We start from the raw sequence: 20,799 nt of genomic DNA on the forward strand, positions 1-20,799 counted from the left end.
TAGCTGGATACAAAGTTCAGGAGTTTTTCCCTACCATTTAACCTAACTAGGAAAGACTCAGGCTCTAGTCATGTTATATCTCACAGTTTATTTTCATGATATTTCAGTAGATGTGTAGTTGTTTCTCTCACCTGTAAGAATGGTTGTCAGATGGAGAGTGCATACTCTGACACTCCTCATGGTGATACGCTTCAGGAGAGTATTATTCTGCAAACAGATTTCAAAACAAAAACACTGAATATTGTAGTCTCCATTGTAGCCCCTGTTTTCTTCACGACATTCCTCCCAGCATATTGAGTTTGACCCTTGTGTTAAAGACAAACTCCCTACCCAGAGTTTCTATTTTACACTTGTCCTTCATACAGTAAATGGCTTATGACAAAATTATTGAGAGAGAGACATAGACGACTCGAAGGTTAGCGCAAGGGTGTTGTTCCCTCCTACGCTGGTTACTAGTGAACTCAGGCATTCGGACAGCTCGGGGATCGGGACATGGGGAGGGTGGGACTCAGAGTTGGTCTGAACATTCTGAACTCATAACATCTTCTTAATATCTCTTCACATACACTACTGATACGCTCATATCATGTTGGAAACCAAGTTGGGAGCTTACTATATAAATCACATGTCATGACAGCACAATCTGTTCCTAATCCAAAGATACTGTATGCCACAGAAAGAACACAGGGCTAATCATAGACATGGACTTAACAGAGTAGATGCGGCACTTAAAATATAATGGAAGGTTACTCCCCTCTCAATAATGAGATGTGAGTTCTGTACACAACATTCCGGTTCTATGTTCTGAATAGGTTCACATGAGAGGTATGTGATGGCTCGCTGCACAGGGACAGAACAATGTCGGAGAGTTTTTGTTCTTGTTTTGCCAGCGTTCTGTCCAACTAACAAACGGGTCAGTGTGTGCCTCCGCAACACTCTGCTGCTGGGGCTAAAACTATTCCACTGTCGTGTCAAAACCCTTCATTGGATTCCAAGTAAACAAAAGGCAACCACAGAACGGCAACAACAAACCATATTTTGGAGTTTGTTTGCTGATAAGCTGCTATGGTGATACAATGTGCAGTTTCGTGATTTAAAACACAACACTGAGGCAAAATCTCAAATGATACCCTATTCCCCAACAATGCTGCTGGGTATAAAACTACTCCACTGTCGTGTTGAACCCTTAATTGGATTCCAAGTAAACAAAAGTAATTAGGCAATAGCGGCAACCACAGAACGGCAATAGCAAACCATATTTGGGGTTTTGTTTACTGATAAGCTGCTATGGTGACACAATGTGTTGTTTCGTATTTTAAAACTCAACACTGAGGTAAAAAAACCCTCTTCCCCTTCAGAAAGTATTATTTACATCCCTTGACATTTTGTTGTGTTACAAAGTAAGAATAAAATGGATTTCGATCTTCTCTCATCGCTGCAACTCCCCAACGGGGCTAGGGAGAGGTGAAAGTCGAGTCATGCGTCCTCCGAAACAAGACCCTCTTAACCCGGAAGTCAGCTGCACCAATGTGTCGGAGGAAACACTGTTCAACTGACGATCGGAAGTCAGCCTGTAGGTGCCCGGCGAGCCACAAGGAGTCGCTAAAGTATGATGAGACAAGTAAAGCCCCCCCCCCCCCCCCCCGGTCAAACCCTCCCCTAACCCGGGACTCACGGTCACGGCCGGTAGTGACACAGCCCGGTAACAAACCTTGGTCTGTAGTTACGCCTCAAGCACTGCGATGCAGTGCCTTAGACTGTTGTGCCACTCGGGAGGCCAATAGTTGTAATTTTTTGTCAATGATCTACACAAAATACTATGTAATGTCAAAGTGGAAGAAAAATCTATCAATTGTAAAAATAAAAATAAAAAGATTAAAAATCTAACACTAGTATATCTTGATTAAATAAGTATTCAACCCCCTGAGTCAATACATGTTAGAATCATCTTTGGCTGCGACTACAGCTGTGAGTGTTTCTGGGTAAGTCTCTAAAGCCTTGTTCACATTGGCGGTTTGAAGTGACACCAATCAATATTTTTTCCGTATCCGATGCGAATCTGTTATTTTTCCTGCAGTCTGAACACCCAAAAGCCATATGGATTCTGATATTTCAATCCACATTTCAAACCACCTTCAGATATGGTTGAAATGAGATACAAATTTGATTCCTGGCCTAGCAAATTGTGTCAAATCTGATTTATTTGCCCTCAAGTGGTTGTTAGACTGTTATTTGGCGTGTCTTGTTGCTTGCTAGCTACTCTATTGACAGTTTGACCAGAACAAGATGTGGTACCTAACTTGTTCATTGTTTGCAAACAAATTAGTGTTTGAAATGTGATAGAAAGGTAAACAGCTACCTAGCTAGCTAGTTGACTGCTGTGGCTAACCAAAAATGACTTATTTTGAAAGTTGGATCATCTTATTCTTTGGTGCTTTAAAGGTGTTCTTATACTATGACTTAGAACATTCAATGTAACAGGGAAACATCCAATGGTAAGCATTGTTGTCACCTGCTAACTTCTGAGCTATAGGAAGCACGACCACCAATCAGCCTACACACCCGTCATTATATGACAACTAGCATAGCTATATCAGCAAGTGACTGCTGTCTGAATATACACAAATCCGATTTGGTCACTTGTAACTTGTTGTTTGGACAGTCAGTATTCCAAAACTGATTTGAGCATTAAGGTCTGCAGTGTGAGGCAGGCATAAGAGCTGTCCGCACCTGGATTGTGCAACATCATTCTTTTCAAAATTCTTCGAGCTCTGTCAAATTGGTTGTTGATCATTGATTCCTAGACAACCATTTCAGGTCTTGCCATAGATTTTGAAGCAGATTTAAGTAACTCGGACACTCAGGAACATTCACTGTCGTCTTGGTAAGCAACTCCAGTGTAGATTTGGCCTTGTGTTTAGGTTATTGTCCTGCTGAAAGGTGAATTAATCTCCCAGTGTCTAGTGGAAAGCAGACTAAACCAGGTTTTCCTCTAGGATTTCGTTCTTAATACTCTGTCAAATAGGTTAGTATTGTAGACTAATTACAATGTTATTAATCCATCCATCCGTTTTCTCCTATCACAGCCTTTAACTTCTTATGGCTGGGGGGCAGTATTGAGTAGCTTGGATGAATAAGTTGCCCAAACTAAACGGCCTGTCTCAGTTGCTAATATATGCATTTTATTATTCGTATTGGATAGAAAACACTCTAAAGTTTCCAAAACTGTCAAAATATTGTCTGTGAGTATAACAGAACTGATATTGCAGACAAAACCCTGAGGAAAATCAAACCAGGAAGTGGCTTCTATTTTGAAAATTCCATGTTCCATAACCTGCCTTTGCTCCATTTAAAGGGATATCAACCAGATTCCTTTTCCTATTGCTTCCTCAAGGTGTCAACAGTCTTTAGACATAGTTTCAGGCTTTTATTTTGAAAAATGAGCGAGAACGATAAAATCGCGTCATTGTATGGCCGGGTGCCGGCAGCGTTTTGTATGTGTAACAGAGTTTGGGCAGCCATTGCCTTTCCCTCTCCTACTGATAAAGACAGTTGCGGTTGATATATTATCGATTATATATTTTAAAAACAACCTGAGGAATTATTATAAAAAACGTTTGACATGTTTCTGTGGACATTACAGAAACTATTTGGAATTTGTCTGCGTTGTCGTGACCGCTATGTCCTGTGGATTTCTGAACATAACGCTCCATATTTTGGATATAAAAAAATCTTTATTGAACAAAAGGAACATTTATTGTGTAACTGGGAGTCTTGTGAGTGAAAACATCCGAAGATCAAAGGTAAACGATTAATTTGATTGCTTTTCTGATTTTCGTGACCAAGCTACTTGATGCAAAGTGTACATAATGTTTTGTCGAGCGATCAATAAACTTACACAAACGCTTGGATTGCTTTCGCTGTAAAGCATATTTTCCAAATCTGACACGATAGGTGGATTAACAAAAGGCTAAGCTGTGTATTCCTATATTGCACTTGTGATTTCATGAATATAAATATTTGTAGTAAATCCCTGAGTGGTTTCCTTCCTCTGCAGCAACTGCGTTAGGAAGGATGCATGTATCTTTGTAATGACTGGGTGTGATTCAACATCCAAAGTGTAATTAATATCTTCACCATGCTTAAAAGGATATTCAATGTCTGCTTTTTTTATTTAACTACCTACCAATAGGTGCCCTTCTTGTGAGGCATTGGAAAATCTCCATGGTCTTTGTGGTTGAATCTGTGTTAGATATTCACTGCTCGACATAGGGACCTGACAGATAATTGTATGTGTGTGGTACAGAGATGAGGTAGTCATATTTTTTTTTATGTTAAACACTATTATTGCACACAGAGTAACTTCATGCAACTTATTATGTGACTTAAGCACATTTCTCCTCCTGCACATATTTAGGCCTGCCATGAGAAAAGGATGGAATACTTATTGACACAAGACATTTCGGCTTTTTATTTGTATTTTGTAAAATGTCAAAAAACATAATTCCACTTTGACATTATGGGATATTGTGTGTTGGCCAGTGACCAACAAAAATCTAAACGTAATCCGTTTTAAATTCAGGCTGTAACACAACAAAATGTAGGAAAAGTAAAGGGGTGTGAATACATTCTGAAGCCACTGAGGTTCACTACCAGACCCACTTTTTTTTTAGACTGGTTTTGATGTTTTAAGAGCAATATCATCACTTCAGCTTCAACATCATGTCAGAGATCAATGGAGGTTAAAGGTGACATGGCTCACCCATCATTGACTACAGACAGCCAATGAGAGAGCTGGAAAGTATTCCTGAGTAAACACTGCATCATTAGAGGGAAAGAGGACCGAGAGAAATATCGACAACACAGATAATGTGATGGAAGGAGAGAGGGAAAGAGGGGTGGAGGTTCTTGTGGGTGGAAGTGGGGGGGGGGGGGGGGGGGGAGCGTTAAGGGGGGCACAGGGAAGGGGTGCAGCAGCAGGCGTCTGGAAACAGTTAAGGATAGATCACAGGCCTGTACGCAGGAGGAGGGTGGGAAATGGAGAGAGGGCGGAAGAAAGAAGCCCTGGGAAGAGAGGGAGGAGAAGCAAGAGGAGGAGGAATCCTTAGTGGAAACATTGACATTTATCTTTAAAATAATTGTGGGCACTTAAAATTGTTTAAATTCTGTTTTGAACTGGATTACTTAATGCGTACTATTAAAAGCATGTGTAGTAAAAATGATCCAACTTCTCATTTGATCACGATACAACTGTGGAACTGTTCCATCACCATGAAGATGTTCCTCCTCACAAGACAACGTTTCGTACATTGTCATATACAGTTTGAAATACTGTAAATTTATGAATTGTTCTGTTTTTAGAAGTAATCAACAGAATCATAAAACGTGCTGGAAAAAGTATTACTGTTACTTTGATTACTGTAAAGCACTTTGTGCAACAAGTATTCTAGCCTAAGAAAGGTTCTATATAAAAAATATGAATTTGTTAATATTTGAAATCTCCTGACTATCCAGCTAACTGTTACTCAAACTTGGATACAGTATATCTTTAGATCTTTAAGCCTGTGTAAAGAAACTGCCCTTGGCACTTCCGTTCCCCAAACTGAAACTCTTAAACTGTTCCAACAACATGACTCGAACATTTCCTCCCCCGCCTCCATCCTCCTGGTTCTAATAAAGCTGAGGATCCAGAGAGAGAGGGATTGGACGTCATCCTGCACTAGGCTAGCTAGGGCCTTGTGCAATGTTTAATTTCATTATACATTTTTGGGATTCTCTCACACACATACACACACACATACGGAGGCACACTTACTGTCACTCACACACACATTCACCATGACATGTACAAGCATGCATGCACACACTCCAGTCAATGCTCAACACACACTCCCTCCCGTTCCCTCCCCTCTGTGTCACTGGTATCCAGTACAGTTCACATTCCCACAGTGCTCCTATGAAACTTTCCCAGGCCCACTGATAGAGTGGGGATGGTGGCGGAAGCGCCAGGGCCTGGAGGTCACGCCGTCCCAGAAGGCCATACGTCAGAACACTCAGAGAGCGATCCGCAACCAGGGAAACAGTACATCAATATTTATGAGCACGAGTCACCACAGTGTCACATATGACAACTACAGCGCCTTGCAAAAGTATTCATCCCCCTTACCGTATTTCCTATTTTGTTGCAATACAACCTGTAATTTAAATGGGGTTTTATTTGAATTTCATGTAATGTACATACATTAAATAGTCCACATTGGTGAAGTGAAATGAAAAAAATGGAAAAGTGGTGCATATGTATTCACCCCCTTTGCTATGAAGCCACTAGATAAGATCTGGTGCAACCAACTACCTTCAAAAGTCACATAATTAGTTAAATAAAGTCCACCTTTGTGCAATCTAAGTGTCACATGATCTGTTACATGATCTCAGTATATACATATATATATATATACACCTGTTCTGAAAGGCCCCAGAGTCTGCAACATCACTAAGCAAGGGGCACCACCAAGCAAGTGGCACTATGAAGACCAAGGAGCTCTCCATACAGGTCAGGGACAAAGTTGTGGAGAAGTACAGATCACGGTTGGGTTATATAAAAATATCAGAAACTTTGAACATCCCACGGAGCACCATTAAATCCATTATTAAAAAATGGAAAGAATATGGCACCACAACAAACCTGCCAAGAGAGGCCCTCCTACCAAAACTCACAGACCAGTCATAGAGAGAATGAATCAGAGAGGCAACAAAGAGACCTGAAGGAGCTGCAAAGCTCCACAGCGGAGATTGGAGTATCTGTCCATAGGACCACGTTAATCCGTACACTCCACAGAGCTGGGCTTTACGGAAGAGTGGCCAGAAAAAAGACATTGCTTAAAGAAAAAAATAAGTAAACATGTTTGGTGTTCACCAAAAGGCATGTGGGAGACTCCCCAAACATATGGAAGAAGGTGCTGGTCAGATGAGAACTAAAATTGAGCTTTTTGGCCATCAAATTACTTTAGTAATTGCTGCAAGTAATTGCTGCAAAAGGTGGCTCTACAATGTATTGACTTTGGGAGGGTGAATAGTTATGCGTGCTCAAGTTTTCTGTATTTTGCATCTTCAAAGTGGTAGGCATGTTTTGTAAATCAAATGATACATACCCCTCAAAAATCCATTTTAAATAGGAAAAAAAATTGGAAAAATGCCAAGGGGGTGAATAGTTTCGCAAACACTGTATACGTTCACGAGTGGCAATGTGGAGAGGTCTGGAGAGTGGACATCAGAGTTGACCCTAAGGATAGGAAAACACTCACTGCTCGTGCCTATGCGCATTAAATGCTTCTGGGAAAGACAAAGTGCATCAGCTACTCTGTGGTAATGTAAAGTGAGGCTGTGGGGGGGGGGGGGGGGGGGGGGGGGGGTGTAAGTAGATACAAATGTATATGTGCAGAGTAGATCTATGTCCAGGTCAGGACTCTCTGTGAGGAATGGAACTTTTATTAAGCGTGAAGACAGTGAACCATGGGAGGATCTGCCAAGAGGTCCTGGCTGTGCTTCAGTAACCCTGAACGGCCCAGATAATACAAGCTGCTGTTGGTTCCAGTTGATCCCAGAGGAGATGGATAAAAATACATTGACTTAGACCATAGTGACAAGATGCACGTGAAGCAACACTGGGTGCATTTGTAAATACATTTTGGCTATCTACTCTGATTTCAGAGCACTCTCGTCTGAGAATAACTCATGAATTTATGAATATGTATATGACCAGTGTCAGTAAATGTCAGCAAAAAACATAATTATATTGTTGTCAGCAGCAGAGTTACAGTCACTAATGCTCTAGATAACATGAAAACAGCCTAGGCTGCTAGGGTGAGCAAAATTATCAGAGTGAGGTGTTCTCATTTGTGTCTGGAAGTAACTAGCAAACTAACCAACTTTAGCCAGTTAGCTTGGGTGCTTGACTGCTGTTGTGAGGCCAGAATGCTCAGATCAACCCTACTCCTCAGCTAGAGCATCCAGTGTGCGCTCTGAATTTACAAACAGACAAAAATCTGAATTTACAAATGCCCAGAGCACACTCGGAGCGCACTCTGGCACTCCAGAGTGAATTTACAAACACACCCACATTATTATTATTATTTACTTTTGTGTACTTTTTACCCCTTTTTCTACACAATTTTGGTAGTTAGAGTCTTGTCACATCACTGCAACTCCCGTACGGATTTGGTCGTGGCAAAGGTTGAGCGCCATGCATGACCACGCTAGCAGAGAGTAGATATGGTTGTCCTTGTTCAATAGGGATTTTCCTATCTGCCACGGTATTGCAGGATATCTAGGTTGACTAATTTCCCCTGAATTTGTGAAGACTACAGCCTGACGGGAGCCCTACTTCCATGTCCAATTGTGTTCTCACCTTCGAAGGCAGGCTTTGCAAAGTGGGGGTGGTACTATTTTCTACAGGTTCACAGGAGCTATGTTACTGTGCACTGTCTAGCCGAGATGGCCAGCTAAATAATTACAATGACTGCTTCTGATTATTCCTCTTTCCAAGAAGAGCTGTTCTTTTACATACTAACATAGGGACATACTGCCCTATTAATTTGAGCCGGAATAAAGAGAAGAGGAGTTGAGACAGTGAGAACAGCAAGCAGCGATGGGTAGCTACAGTCAGACTGGTGGTGCCTGTGTGGGTGCTGTCCAGCCATGTCGACAGAAGAGGAATGTCTGTGCTGCAATGAATTCGTTCATGGACAGCCAATGCAGACCCCATGGAATGTGTGTTTGTGACAGACCAACAAAGTTCCGATGCACATATGGATATCAGTGTGCTTGAGACGTTCTTCAGAACCTCCAAGATCAACTGGTGGCAGTAGCCTAGACCAGTTGGACCAGGAAGGCAAATGACAAATGAGTAACTTGTTTTGCTGTTGGTAGCTAGCTAGCAATATAGCTAAGCTCCAGGAACCGAGAGGTTGCTAGATTGAATCCCCGAGCCGACAAGGTAAAAATCTGTTGTTCTGCCCCTGAACAAGGTAGTTAAACCACTGTTACCTGGTAGGCCGTCATTGTAAGTAAGAATTTGTTTGGTCAAGTAAATAAAAGTATATGTTATGTTCTGTTCTGTTAATTACTGATGTCCCCTTTAAGAATGGAGCACCCTTGGTCATGCTCAGTGTTGTTCTATGTTATTCTGGAACTAACTTGTTTTAGTAAATGTGAAGCTCCAGTTCAATTTCTTGTATTCAGTCTTTCTTATTATATAAATAAGTAATAAGAGCTAAGACACTACGATGGCGACGAGGATGATTATCTGCAGTGTGCATCACGAATGCAGATGGAGCTTGTAGGAAGAGAGGAAGATTTTGACCCTGTAGCACAACAGCTAGTGACGACGAGGGGAGAGCTGACGAGAACGAGGCGGCAGATCAAAGACCCGTGGAGCCGGAGGTAAAGAGAATAGCTAGCATCGGGAATATAGATGTGTTTGATGACACGCAAGAAAACTGGGCAACTTACATTGAACGACTGGAACAGTACTTCATTGCAAACAACATTGCTGATAACAAGAGAGTACCAGCGTTGATGAATTTAATTGGCCCAAAAATGTACAGTTTGCTAAGAGATCTGACTGCCCCTCTGAAGCCCTCAAATAAAACATTCACAGAGATTGTGGAGATATTGCAAAATCACCTATCACCTAAACCACTCCTCATCGCGGAACGTTTTCGTTTTCACAAGAGAGATCAGAATGAGGAGGAGGGTGTTAGTACATATGTAGCAGAGTTGAAGAAACTGTCTGATCATTGCCAGTTTGGAGAGAATCTAAATGACACATTAAGGGATAGATTTGTTTGTGGACTGAAACATGAGCACATTCAAAAACGTTTGCTCACAGAATCAGATCTCACGTTTGCAAAGGCTGTTGAAATTGCTGTGGCTATGGAAATCGCGGCTAAAGATGCATTTGAATTGAAAAGTAAAATAAATACTGACCTATCACAAACTTCCCTGCACAAGTTCACGCAGCCGACAGCGCCCCCCTGTGGCCGACAAATGCAACAGGTGTGACAGAGATGGTCACAGAGCAGAGGACTGCCATTTCAAAGACAAATTTGTCACAAATGCAGTAGAAGGGGGCACATTCAAAGAGCATGCAGAGCAAAATTCAGTCACAACAGGAAAACTGAGAAAATTAAAGGGTCTGTGAATGCACTAGCAGAGAACAGTGGCAGTGATTTAGATTAATAGAATGTGTGGGGACTTCAAGGTAACTGGGAATTCAATGTTGCATGTGGACCAATACCCCCTGCCACATCTGGATGACATCTTTGCTGCACTAGCTGGTGGAAAACACTTCAGTAAAATCGATCGGAAACAGGCTTACCTGCAGCTACTGGTTGAAGAGAGCTCCAAACAGTACCTGACAAAAAACACACACAAAGGTCTATGCAGGTATAACCGCCTGTTTTTTGGCATTGCATCAGCCCCAGCCATTTGGCAATGAACTATTGACCAGATTTTGCAAGGAATCCCAGGAAGGAAGGAATCCCAGGAACCCAGTTTATCCTGGATGGCACGATCATAACAGGACGCACCGACAAAGAGCACCTGGCTAACCTGGAAGAGGTCCTGAAAAGACTGAAAGAGTATGGTCTGCAGGCAAACTTACAGAAGTGTGAGTTCTTCAAAGACAAGATTGTTTTCTGTGGACATGAAATCGACCGCAATGAATTGCACAAAACACAAGACAAAATCGAGGCAGTGGTACAGGCACCACGATCACAAAATATCACAGAAGTGAGATGTTTTATGGGACTGATCAATTACTACAGAAGATTCCTCCCAAACCTTTCAGCAGTACTCCAGCCTCTAAATCAGCTCCTGGAAAAGAATAGAACATGGCGGTGGACAGAACTGTGTGAAAATACATTTCTTGAGGCAAAACGGCTCATCACATCTGAACAGGTCCTGATGCATTACGACCCTGAACTGCCAGTGAAGTTGGCTTGTGATGCATCCCCTTATGGCTTAGGGGCCGTCCTTTCACACACACTGAAAGATGGGTCAGAGAGGCCAGTTGCATTTGCATCACGAACATTGAATGATGCAGAGAAAAACTACTCACAAATCGACAAAGAAGCACTGACGCTAGTGTGGGGCGTCAAGAAATTCCACGCATACCAATATGGCAAGCGTTTCACACTGGTTACGGATCACCAGCCGTTGCGTTCCATTTTCTGTCCAAAGAAAGGCATTCCGGCAATGACAGCAGCGAGGTCACAGCGATACGCCTTGTTATTTGCCAGTCATATGTATGACATTGAGTTTAAGCCGTCGTCCCTCCACACAAATGCAGATGGATTATCCAGACTGCCGTGTACAAGAGAAAGACAAACGAGGGTGGATGCAGTGAACATGTTCCATACCGCTCAGCTCGAGGCACTACCGGTCACAAGCACAGTTATCAAACAGGAGACAAGGAAAGATGTGACCTTGTCAAAAGTGTACACCTACACCATGTCAGGATGGCCAGCTACTGGCAGAAAGGAGCTGACTCCGTATTTCCAGCGGAGAAACGAAATTACAATGTACCAAGGATGTTTGATGTGGGGAATGAGAGTCATGATACCCCAGAAATGCAATAATCAGGTCTTGCAGCAACTACATGAAGGTCATGTTGGAATTGTCAAAATGAAGCTGCTTGCAAGGAGCCACTTCTGGTGGCCAGGTCTGGATCAACAGATAGAAAATATGGTGAAGAACTGTAGTGGATGTTTGGAAACCCTTCACATGCCTGTTCCTGTCCCAGTCCACCCATGGGAATGGCCCACAGAACCATGGCAGAGAATTTATGTGGACTACGCTGGTACCTTTGAAAAGCACATGTTTCTGGTTATATTTGATGCCCATTCCAAATGGCCAGAGGTGTTTTGCACGGACTCCTCCACCTCAGCTCAGACGATAGAGTGTCTCAGAACAATGTTTGCACGCTTCGGATTGCCGCTGCAGCTGGTAAGTGACGACGTGCAAGCTTTTGTAAGTGGCGAGTTTACAAGATTCATGTCAGTAAATGGAATCAAACACTCAACCTCTGCTCCGTACCACCCTGCCACCAATGGGCTGGCAGAACGCTTTGTGCAAACCCTAAAGCAAGGTCTCCGTGCAGCAAAACGAGACGAAGGGACTTTGCAAACAAAACTGGCCAAGTTCCTTGCCTCCTACCGAAACACTCCACATGCCACGACAAATGAAAGCCCAGCCGCACTGATGTTCTGGGGCCTCTCTCTGCACACAGCTGGACATCATGAAGCCAAACAGGCGTAATGAAGTGCTGAACAAACAAGCCAAGATGCTCTCCGGTGGCCGGGAGCGCCAACTCCAAACAGGACAGGAAGTGATGTTGCGAGACTACAGAAGAGGAGGGAAATGGACAAGATGGACTGTACATACACAAACGAGACCCAGAACTTACCAGGTTCAAGTGAGCCCAGACATAATGTGGCGGCGTCACATTAACCAAATGCATTCAACGGAAAACAGCACAACAATTGAGAGAGAACAGGCACAGAGAGCTCCTGAGAGTGACACACAGGGAACTGTAGAGGACGGTGGGGCAGTAAAGAGACCCCAGGCTGAAAGAAGGGAACGTGTTGATGAAGGTACTGCTATAGCAGAAGCTATAATGAGGATGTTCAGGAGCCTCCAGACAATCCGAGGCGCTACCCAGATGAAGGCACCGTCCACCAGACACACACTGAGGATGTTCAGGAGCCTCCAGACAATCCTAGGTGCTACCCAGAACGAAGGCACCGTTCACCAGACACACACTGAGGATGTTCAGGAGCCTCCAGACAATCCGAGGCGCTACCCAGAACGAAGGCACCGTTCACCAGACACACACTGAGGATGTTCAGGAGCCTCCAGACAATCCTAGGCGCTACCCAGAACGAAGGCACCGTTCACCAGACACACACTGAGGATGTTCAGGAGCCTCCAGACAATCCTAGGCGCTACCCAGAACGAAGGCACCGTCCACCAGACACACACTGAGGATGTTCAGGAGCCTCCAGACAATCCTAGGCGCTACCCAGAACGAAGGCACCGTTCACCAGACACACACTGAGGATGTTCAGGAGCCTCCAGACAATCCTAGGCGCTACCCAGAACGAAGGCACCGTCCACCAGACACACACTGAGGATGTTCAGGAGCCTCCAGACAATCCTAGGCGCTACCCAGAACGAAGGCACCGTTCACCAGACACACACTGAGGATGTTCAGGAGCCTCCAGACAATCCTAGGCGCTACCCAGAACGAAGGCACCGTCCACCAGACACACACTGAGGATGTTCAGGAGCCTCCAGACAATCCTAGGCGCTACCCAGAACGAAGGCACCGTCCACCAGACACACACTGAGGATGTTCAGGAGCCTCCAGACAATCCTAGGCGCTACCCAGAACGAAGGCACCGTTCACCAGACACACACTGAGGATGTTCAGGAGCCTCCAGACAATCCTAGGCGCTACCCAGAACGAAGGCACCGTCCACCAGACACACACTGAGGATGTTCAGGAGCCTCCAGACAATCCGAGGCGCTACCCAGAACGAAGGCACCGTCCACCAGACACACACTGAGGATGTTCAGGAGCCTCCAGACAATCCGAGGCGCTACCCAGAACGAAGGCACCGTCCACCAGACACACACTGAGGATGTTCAGGAGCCTTCAGACAATCCGAGGCGCTACCCAGAACGAAGGCACCGTCCACCCGACACACACTGAGGATGTTCAGGAGCCTCCAGACAATCCTAGGCGCTACCCAGAACGAAGGCACCGTCCACCAGACAGACACTGAGGATGTTCAGGAGCCTCCAGACAATCCTAGGCGCTACCCAGAACGAAGGCACCGTCCACCAGACACACACTGAGGATGTTCAGGAGCCTCCAGACAATCCTAGGCGCTACCCAGAACGAAGGCAAGGTCCACCAGACACACACTGAGGATGTTCAGGAGCCTCCAGACAATCCTAGGCGCTACCCAAAACGAAGGCACCGTCCACCAGACACACACTGAGGATGTTCAGGAGCCTCCAGACAATCCTAGGCGCTACCCAGAACGAAGGCACCGTTCACCAGACACACACTGAGGATGTTCAGGAGCCTCCAGACAATCCTAGGCGCTACCCAGAACGAAGGCACCGTCCACCAGACACACACTGAGGATGTTCAGGAGCCTCCAGACAATCCGAGGCGCTACCCAGAACGAAGGCACCGTCCACCAGACAGACTAGACTTATAAACAAACAAACAAAAACAAACTTTTCAAGTTCAAATTAAAAGATGCAAAATAACTATAACAATTTCTGGGAAATGTTTCAGTTGTGGTTTGGTAAAAGTAACTGATTGTGTAAGAGAAGGAATGTTATGTTCTGTTAATTACTGATGTCCCCTTTAAGAATGGAGAACCCTTGGTCATGCGCAGTGTTGTTCTATGTTATTCTGGAACTAACTCGTTTTAGTAAATGTGAAGCTCCAGTTCAATTTCTTGTATTCAGAGTCTTTCTTATTATATAAATAAGTAATAAGAGCTAAGACACTACAGTATATATGTCATACATTGCCATAACTGTTAATGCATACTGCTACGAGTGTATGTAAACTCTCCTCAGTCTCCAGCCATGTCTACTTATTTGCTACATTGACACACTAATCTACTGTTTTATTGGAGCATGTTTACTTGCCAACAAATTAAATTTGAAATGATACACAGACTCCCTACATAATTTGTTTTAGTAGTAAGATTGTAAAAATCCATTATTATACATATGTACAAGATCTAGCAATATCTATACCACAATGCAGTTGTGAGCGTTCTCGGGCTTCTATATTATACTACAACCTCAGTCTAACTGAATATGGATGTTGTGTTGGCTGAATGTTCCAGGCAGGGTCCTGAATGTTCTTCAGCTGGTGAACCTCATCTTGTGTTGCATAATGGCAGCTGGTCAGGCAGAAATTCATAAGCTCCAAGCAGAACTTCATAAGCTCCATGACGTTGGACTCAGACTATACACTTTGGCTCTTGCCAGCCTCGTTCAGTCTTTTGTGCAGTCTTTACCTCTTCCGAGTCAGATGATGTTGAGCTTGAGCTTGTTCCCAGCTGATAGCTTTCATCCTGTTCATCCTTTCATGAGCTTTCATACTGTGCATCCGTATTCACCGACCTGGCCAAGGCTTTCGACTCTGTCAATCACCGTATTCTTATCGGCAGACTCAACAGCCTTGGTTTCTCAAATGATTGCCTCGCCTGGTTCACCAACTACTTCTCTGATAGAGCTCAGTGTGTCAAATCAGAGGGCCTGTTGTCCGGACCTCTGGCAGTCTCTATGGGAGTGCCACAGGGTTCAATTCTCGGGCCAACTCTCTTCTCTGTACACATCAATGATGTCGCTCTTGCTGCTGGTGATTCTATAATCCACCTCTACGCAGACGACACCATTCTGTATACTTCTGACCCTTCTTTGGACACTGTAACTAACCTGCAGACGAGCTTCAATGCCATACAACTCTCCTTCCGTGGCCTCCAACTGCTTTTAAATGCAAATAAAACTAAATGCATGCTATTCAATCAATCATTGCCCGCACCTGCCCGCCCATCCAGCACCACTACTCTGGACGGCTCTGACTTAGAATACGTGGATAACTACAAATACCTAGGTGTCTGGCGAGACTGTAAACTCTCCTTCCAGACTCACATTAAGCATCTCCAATCAAAAATTAAATCTAGAATCGGCTTCCTATTTCGCAACAAAGCTTCCTTCACTCATGCTGCCAAACATAAAGCTGACCATCCTACCGATCCTCAATGTCATCTATAAAATAGCCTCCAACACTCTACTCAGCAAACTGGATGTAGTCTATCACAGTGCTATCTGTTGTCACCAAAGCCCCATATACTACCCACCACTGAGACCTGTACACTCTCGTTGGCTGGCCCTCGCGTCATACTCGTTGCCAAACCCACTGGCTACAGGTTATCTACAAGTCTCTGCTAGGTAAAGCCCCGCCCTATCTCAGCTCGCTGGTCACCATAGCAGCACCCACTCGTAGCACACGCTCCAACAGGTATATCTCACTGGTCACCCCCAAAGCCAATTCCTCCTTTGGTCACCTTTCCTTCCAGTTCTCTGCTGCCACTGACTGGAACGAACTGCAAAAATCACTGAAGCTAGAGATCTCCCTCACTAGCCTTAAGAACCAGCTGTCAGAGCAGCTCACAGATCACTGCACCTGTTCATACCCATCTGTATACAGTCCATCTATCTACCTCAATCCCATACTGTATTTATTTAATTAGCTCCTTTTGCACCACAGTATCTCTACTTGCACATCCATCTTTTGCACATCTACCATTCCAGTGTTTAATTGCCATATTGTAATTACTTCGCCACCATGGCCTATTTGTTGCCTTAACTCCCTTATTTGACCTTATTTGCACTCACTGTATATAGACTTTTTGTAACTTTTTTTCTACTGTATTATTGACTGTATGTTTTGTTCATTCCATGTGTCACTCTGTGTTGTTGTATGTGTCGAACTGCTATGCTTTATCTTGGCCAGGTCGCAGTTGCAAATGGGAACTCGTTCTCAACTAGCTTACCTGGTTAAATAAAGGTGGAAAAAAATGTTGTGGGGGTGCTTTGCTTCAGGAGGGACTGGTGCACTTCCAAATGGACAATGACCCCAAGCATACTTCCAAAGTTGTGGCAAAATGGCTTAAGGACAACAAAGTCAAGGTATTGGAGTGGCCATCACAAAGCCCTGACCTCAATCCCATAGAACATGTATGGGCAGAACTGAAAAAGTGTGCGCGAGCAAGGAGGCCTACAAACCTGACTCAGTTACACCATCTCTGTCCGGAGGAATGGGCCAAAATTCACCCAACTTATTGTGGAAAGCTTGTGGAAGGCTGCCCGAAACAATTTAAAGGCAATGCTGCCAAATACTAATTGAGTGTATGTAAACTTCTGACCCACTGGGAATGTGATGAATAAAAATAAATCTGGAATAAATAATTCTCTCCACTATTATTCTGACATTTCACATTCTTAAAATAAAGTGGTGATAATAACTGACCTAAGACAGGGAATTTTAACTTGGATTAAATGTCAGGAATTGTGAAAAACTGAGTTTAAATGTATTTGGCCTTAGGTGTATGTAAACTTACGACTTCAATTGTATGTAGATTATTCTACTGTGTTATAGACTCTACTTTTATTTATCCTATGTGTAACTCTGTGTTGTTTTTTGTCACACTACTTTGCTTTATCTTGGCCAGGTCACAGTTGTAAATTAGAACTTGTTCTCAACTGGCCTACCTGGTTAAATAAAGGTGAAATAAAAATACAAATCCAATGGGTCTACAGGATCTGTACTACTGAAGCTGGTGTCAAGGCCGTCATCATCATCAGCGGCAGGATTAGTCAGTAGGACATACACAAGTTAGTGATTAGCCAACATTTTACCACTTTGTCCCCATCAATACACATTTAAACAAGGTACTTTATCCACCCATTGCCCTCGTGTCAATAGATCGTGCTGACTAACCATCCCACAAAATATCCATCCCCAACAGACACCAGTCAGTCACCCACCACCATCCCCTCCTTACTAATAACTTAGCTTTTTTCCAATTTAGAAATTAAGCTTTGCATTAACTATCAACTAAGCCTCCATAATACAGATAACTACAGTAGAAGTTGTACCCTACTTATAAACACAACAACAAGACACAGACCATGTTTATGCCTAGCTCCAGTATATTTATTTGATCACCGTGGAGTCATGGTAAGATTTAGCAAACACTAGTTCCTGGTGCTGAGTTTGATGTTGATGTTGCTGCAGATGTTGATAGGATCAGACCCTGTAAATCGAACATACAGGCCAGTCACGTTAGCCTATGCGGTAGTTAGCTAGCTAACGGTTAGATATGGTACGCTGTAGCTAACGTAATCTGACATTGCTAAAGTTAGCTTGCAAAGTTACAAATCACATCACCAGATAGCAGCTGGCTAATTACAATGATTTGCTTTGGAACATCTAGCCAGCATATTATGAAAGCTAGCTAGCTCGACTTTGGTTAAGATAAACAAATGTAGTTTGCTAGCTAGTTAGATACCTGTTAACTCCCATTCTCAAAAGGATCCACCTTGGCAGGGGCGGCAATTCGTCCTGAAATCGTGAATTCTGTATATTGTGGTTTGCTTAAACCAGTAAATGTAGATGGCCTGTTTCCACCGGTAAGATTCAGAAATGCTTGCATTTGCATGTAGTGAGGAAATTATTATATATTAGTAACATATTAATGGACATATACAGTTAAAGAGCAGTGGTGAAATGTACTTTTAAAATCACATTAACGGCAGTTAAGGCTGTGGCAAAAACAGAGTTTTCTTTTAGAAATTAAAAGGCGTACTTGATACTGTAATTCCTGAAATGAAGGAATATTTTTCTGAAATGATGGAATATTTTTCAAATCCAAAATTGTACTTTTGTTACGTTGTTTTCTAGCTCTCAGTCTCATTGACCACCAAATGCTAGCTAGCTAGCCACTTAATATAACGTGTTTTCTCAAAATGTATGTTAGCAATGGTAATTATACTACTCCAATCTCCTGATTTGAGAGCTCTATTTAGCTACAAAAGTGGTTTAAAAAAAGTGACTGCATGATGACAGTGAATTCAGAGCCATTCAGTGGCTAGCTACGCTACAAACATAATTTGACCAGGTTTTCGTGAAGCAATTGTAATGACAGTCCACCACAAGAGGTTCCCGATTAGCAAGGGGTAGTATGTGTTTAATGTCATTGTGTTTTAGAAACAGTGAGGGGAATTTGCCAGTGGTTGAATGGGGATTTGGGCTTTCCGGAAAAATGTTGTTGAGGTTGTAACAGTAACCAAGGGGGGGGGTTGGGCTTAGTGAAGGGTCAACTGAAGGGGCGTTATCATATTTAAGTGGTCCATAGAAAGAGTGGTCTAGGACAGTATGTATACTGTCCCTTTCCCCCATTGGCCATGGTCGACGTAAAGATAGGTGTTTACATTAGAGATGTCATGGTGATCACCTTGCAGTTAAAAGTGTGTTCTCAGAGTGTGAGTTTTCCCAGGGATGCTGGGAATCTTATGTTTGAATGACCCTTCCCAGCATTCACTACCAACCCCACCACACTCAGTGTCACCCCCCCCTCACCCCCTGACGTGCAGGCAGCCCGGCCCACGCACAGGCACAGGATACAGCTAGTGTGTAAACTGACTTTCCTCAGCAGCCTTCATGCTCAATCTCTGGGTATTATCCATACTGGTCCGTGTTTGAGTTAGACATCTGGCAATGATGTTGCAGTCAGCACATGAGGTGGGAACCACTTTCTCAATCACATTTGCAACCAAGCATTTGCCTTACTGAGTGTGTCCCAAGGGGAAGCGGGGAGACAGTGTTTGAAAGAATAAAAAATACATTTAATAACAAAAGACAGACACTTGGGTCCAAAAAGCTTATTTGAGCGCAGCTGGAAAGTCTTCACTTCCTGTATGGGGAAACATGCTCCCATGTGTGGGTGTGAAGGAGTGATTCAACCATGATGCTGCAGACCACCAAGACCACTGGCCAGACACATAGTAAGGCACAGCACAACGTAACCAGATACAGAGTACAGTGCAACACAACACATCTAGACACACAACACAATGACGCAAAAAATGGCACATCACAATCAGAGACAGAAGAGCACAACACAGTGCAACACAGACAAAACACAGGATCAAACAGACAAATTAACATAGACCAGACAACTGTACACAGGAAAACACAAGACAAAGCATGACAAAATTAGGGACAGAATGAGCAAGATCAAACACAATGTGGAATAGAAGAATGAGAGATACCACAACAATGGATAGAACACAACCTCAGATGATACAAACAAAACAGAGAAAGGACACGCTGATGGACAGAACACAGTTTATGACACAACACCACAACAAAGTGAGCAGTACAACAAAGGGAATATGAGAACAGACACAAAGCTTACTCAACAAAACAAACCTCTCCAATTTTGTGGACTACTCTTCCATTACGGAACCATGCTCTGAAAGCACTAGTGTAGTGGTCATACTATACATGAATTGGACATCTTCTAAATCACAGAACTAATATGGTAGCTATAGATACGTTTACACATCATTGTCATCCTCCAGCTTTTTGTGGAGTTCTCTTTAGACAACAGAGTCAGTCTCTGACAATGAGAATGTGGGGAAAAAATGATCCATTGTCCTTTTTAAAATAAACCTATTTTTCTATCGTTCCTCACAGAGTGACGAAACTCTCCCGAGACAAGACTCCTGGGGCCGGATTCACAAAACATTACTTATGAAAAAACGTAAGAAGTTTAAGGAAAAAAATAGGAAGTTCATAAGACAGAATTGCATTTACGAACTTTCTTAGGAACTTCGTAAAAATCTTTCTTAAGAACTTCGAAAGTATCGTCTTAATGTGGCATTGACATTAGTGACGTGCTGGAAACCAATAAATTAGCCTATGTGACAGGGATGATTGGATTTGGTTATTTCGTTATTTTTCACACATTATAGCCATCAGACTAGCTATATCAAAATCAGAAATGGATAACCAAGAAAATAGATTGAAGTGATGGTGGAGGAAATAGTAACCAGGAAAAGGTTGCTGTTGGGGAGACTTGATAACTGCGGGGTCACTGCCAAGACCAAAAAGAGAGGATGGGCGAGCGTGGCCGAGTC

At 43.4% G+C, this 20,799-nt stretch overlaps 1 protein-coding gene across 2 annotated transcripts in view; it reads right to left on the reverse strand.

Annotated features, from left to right (window-relative positions):
• The window catches only part of pdgfrb (platelet-derived growth factor receptor, beta polypeptide), a 60,576-nt gene that overhangs the window by 30,351 nt on the left and 9,426 nt on the right, over positions 1–20,799 (reverse strand). For both annotated transcript variants that reach the window (XM_020452504.2, XM_020452505.2), the window contains exon 2: positions 132–207. In XM_020452504.2, coding sequence (XP_020308093.1) covers positions 132–180 — 49 coding nt within the window. In that variant the 5' untranslated portion in view covers positions 181–207. The remainder of the gene's footprint in view (positions 1–131; positions 208–20,799) is intronic.

Source organism: Oncorhynchus kisutch, linkage group LG19 (genome assembly GCF_002021735.2).
Source record: "Oncorhynchus kisutch isolate 150728-3 linkage group LG19, Okis_V2, whole genome shotgun sequence".
Classification (NCBI taxonomy): Eukaryota; Metazoa; Chordata; class Actinopteri; order Salmoniformes; family Salmonidae; genus Oncorhynchus; species Oncorhynchus kisutch.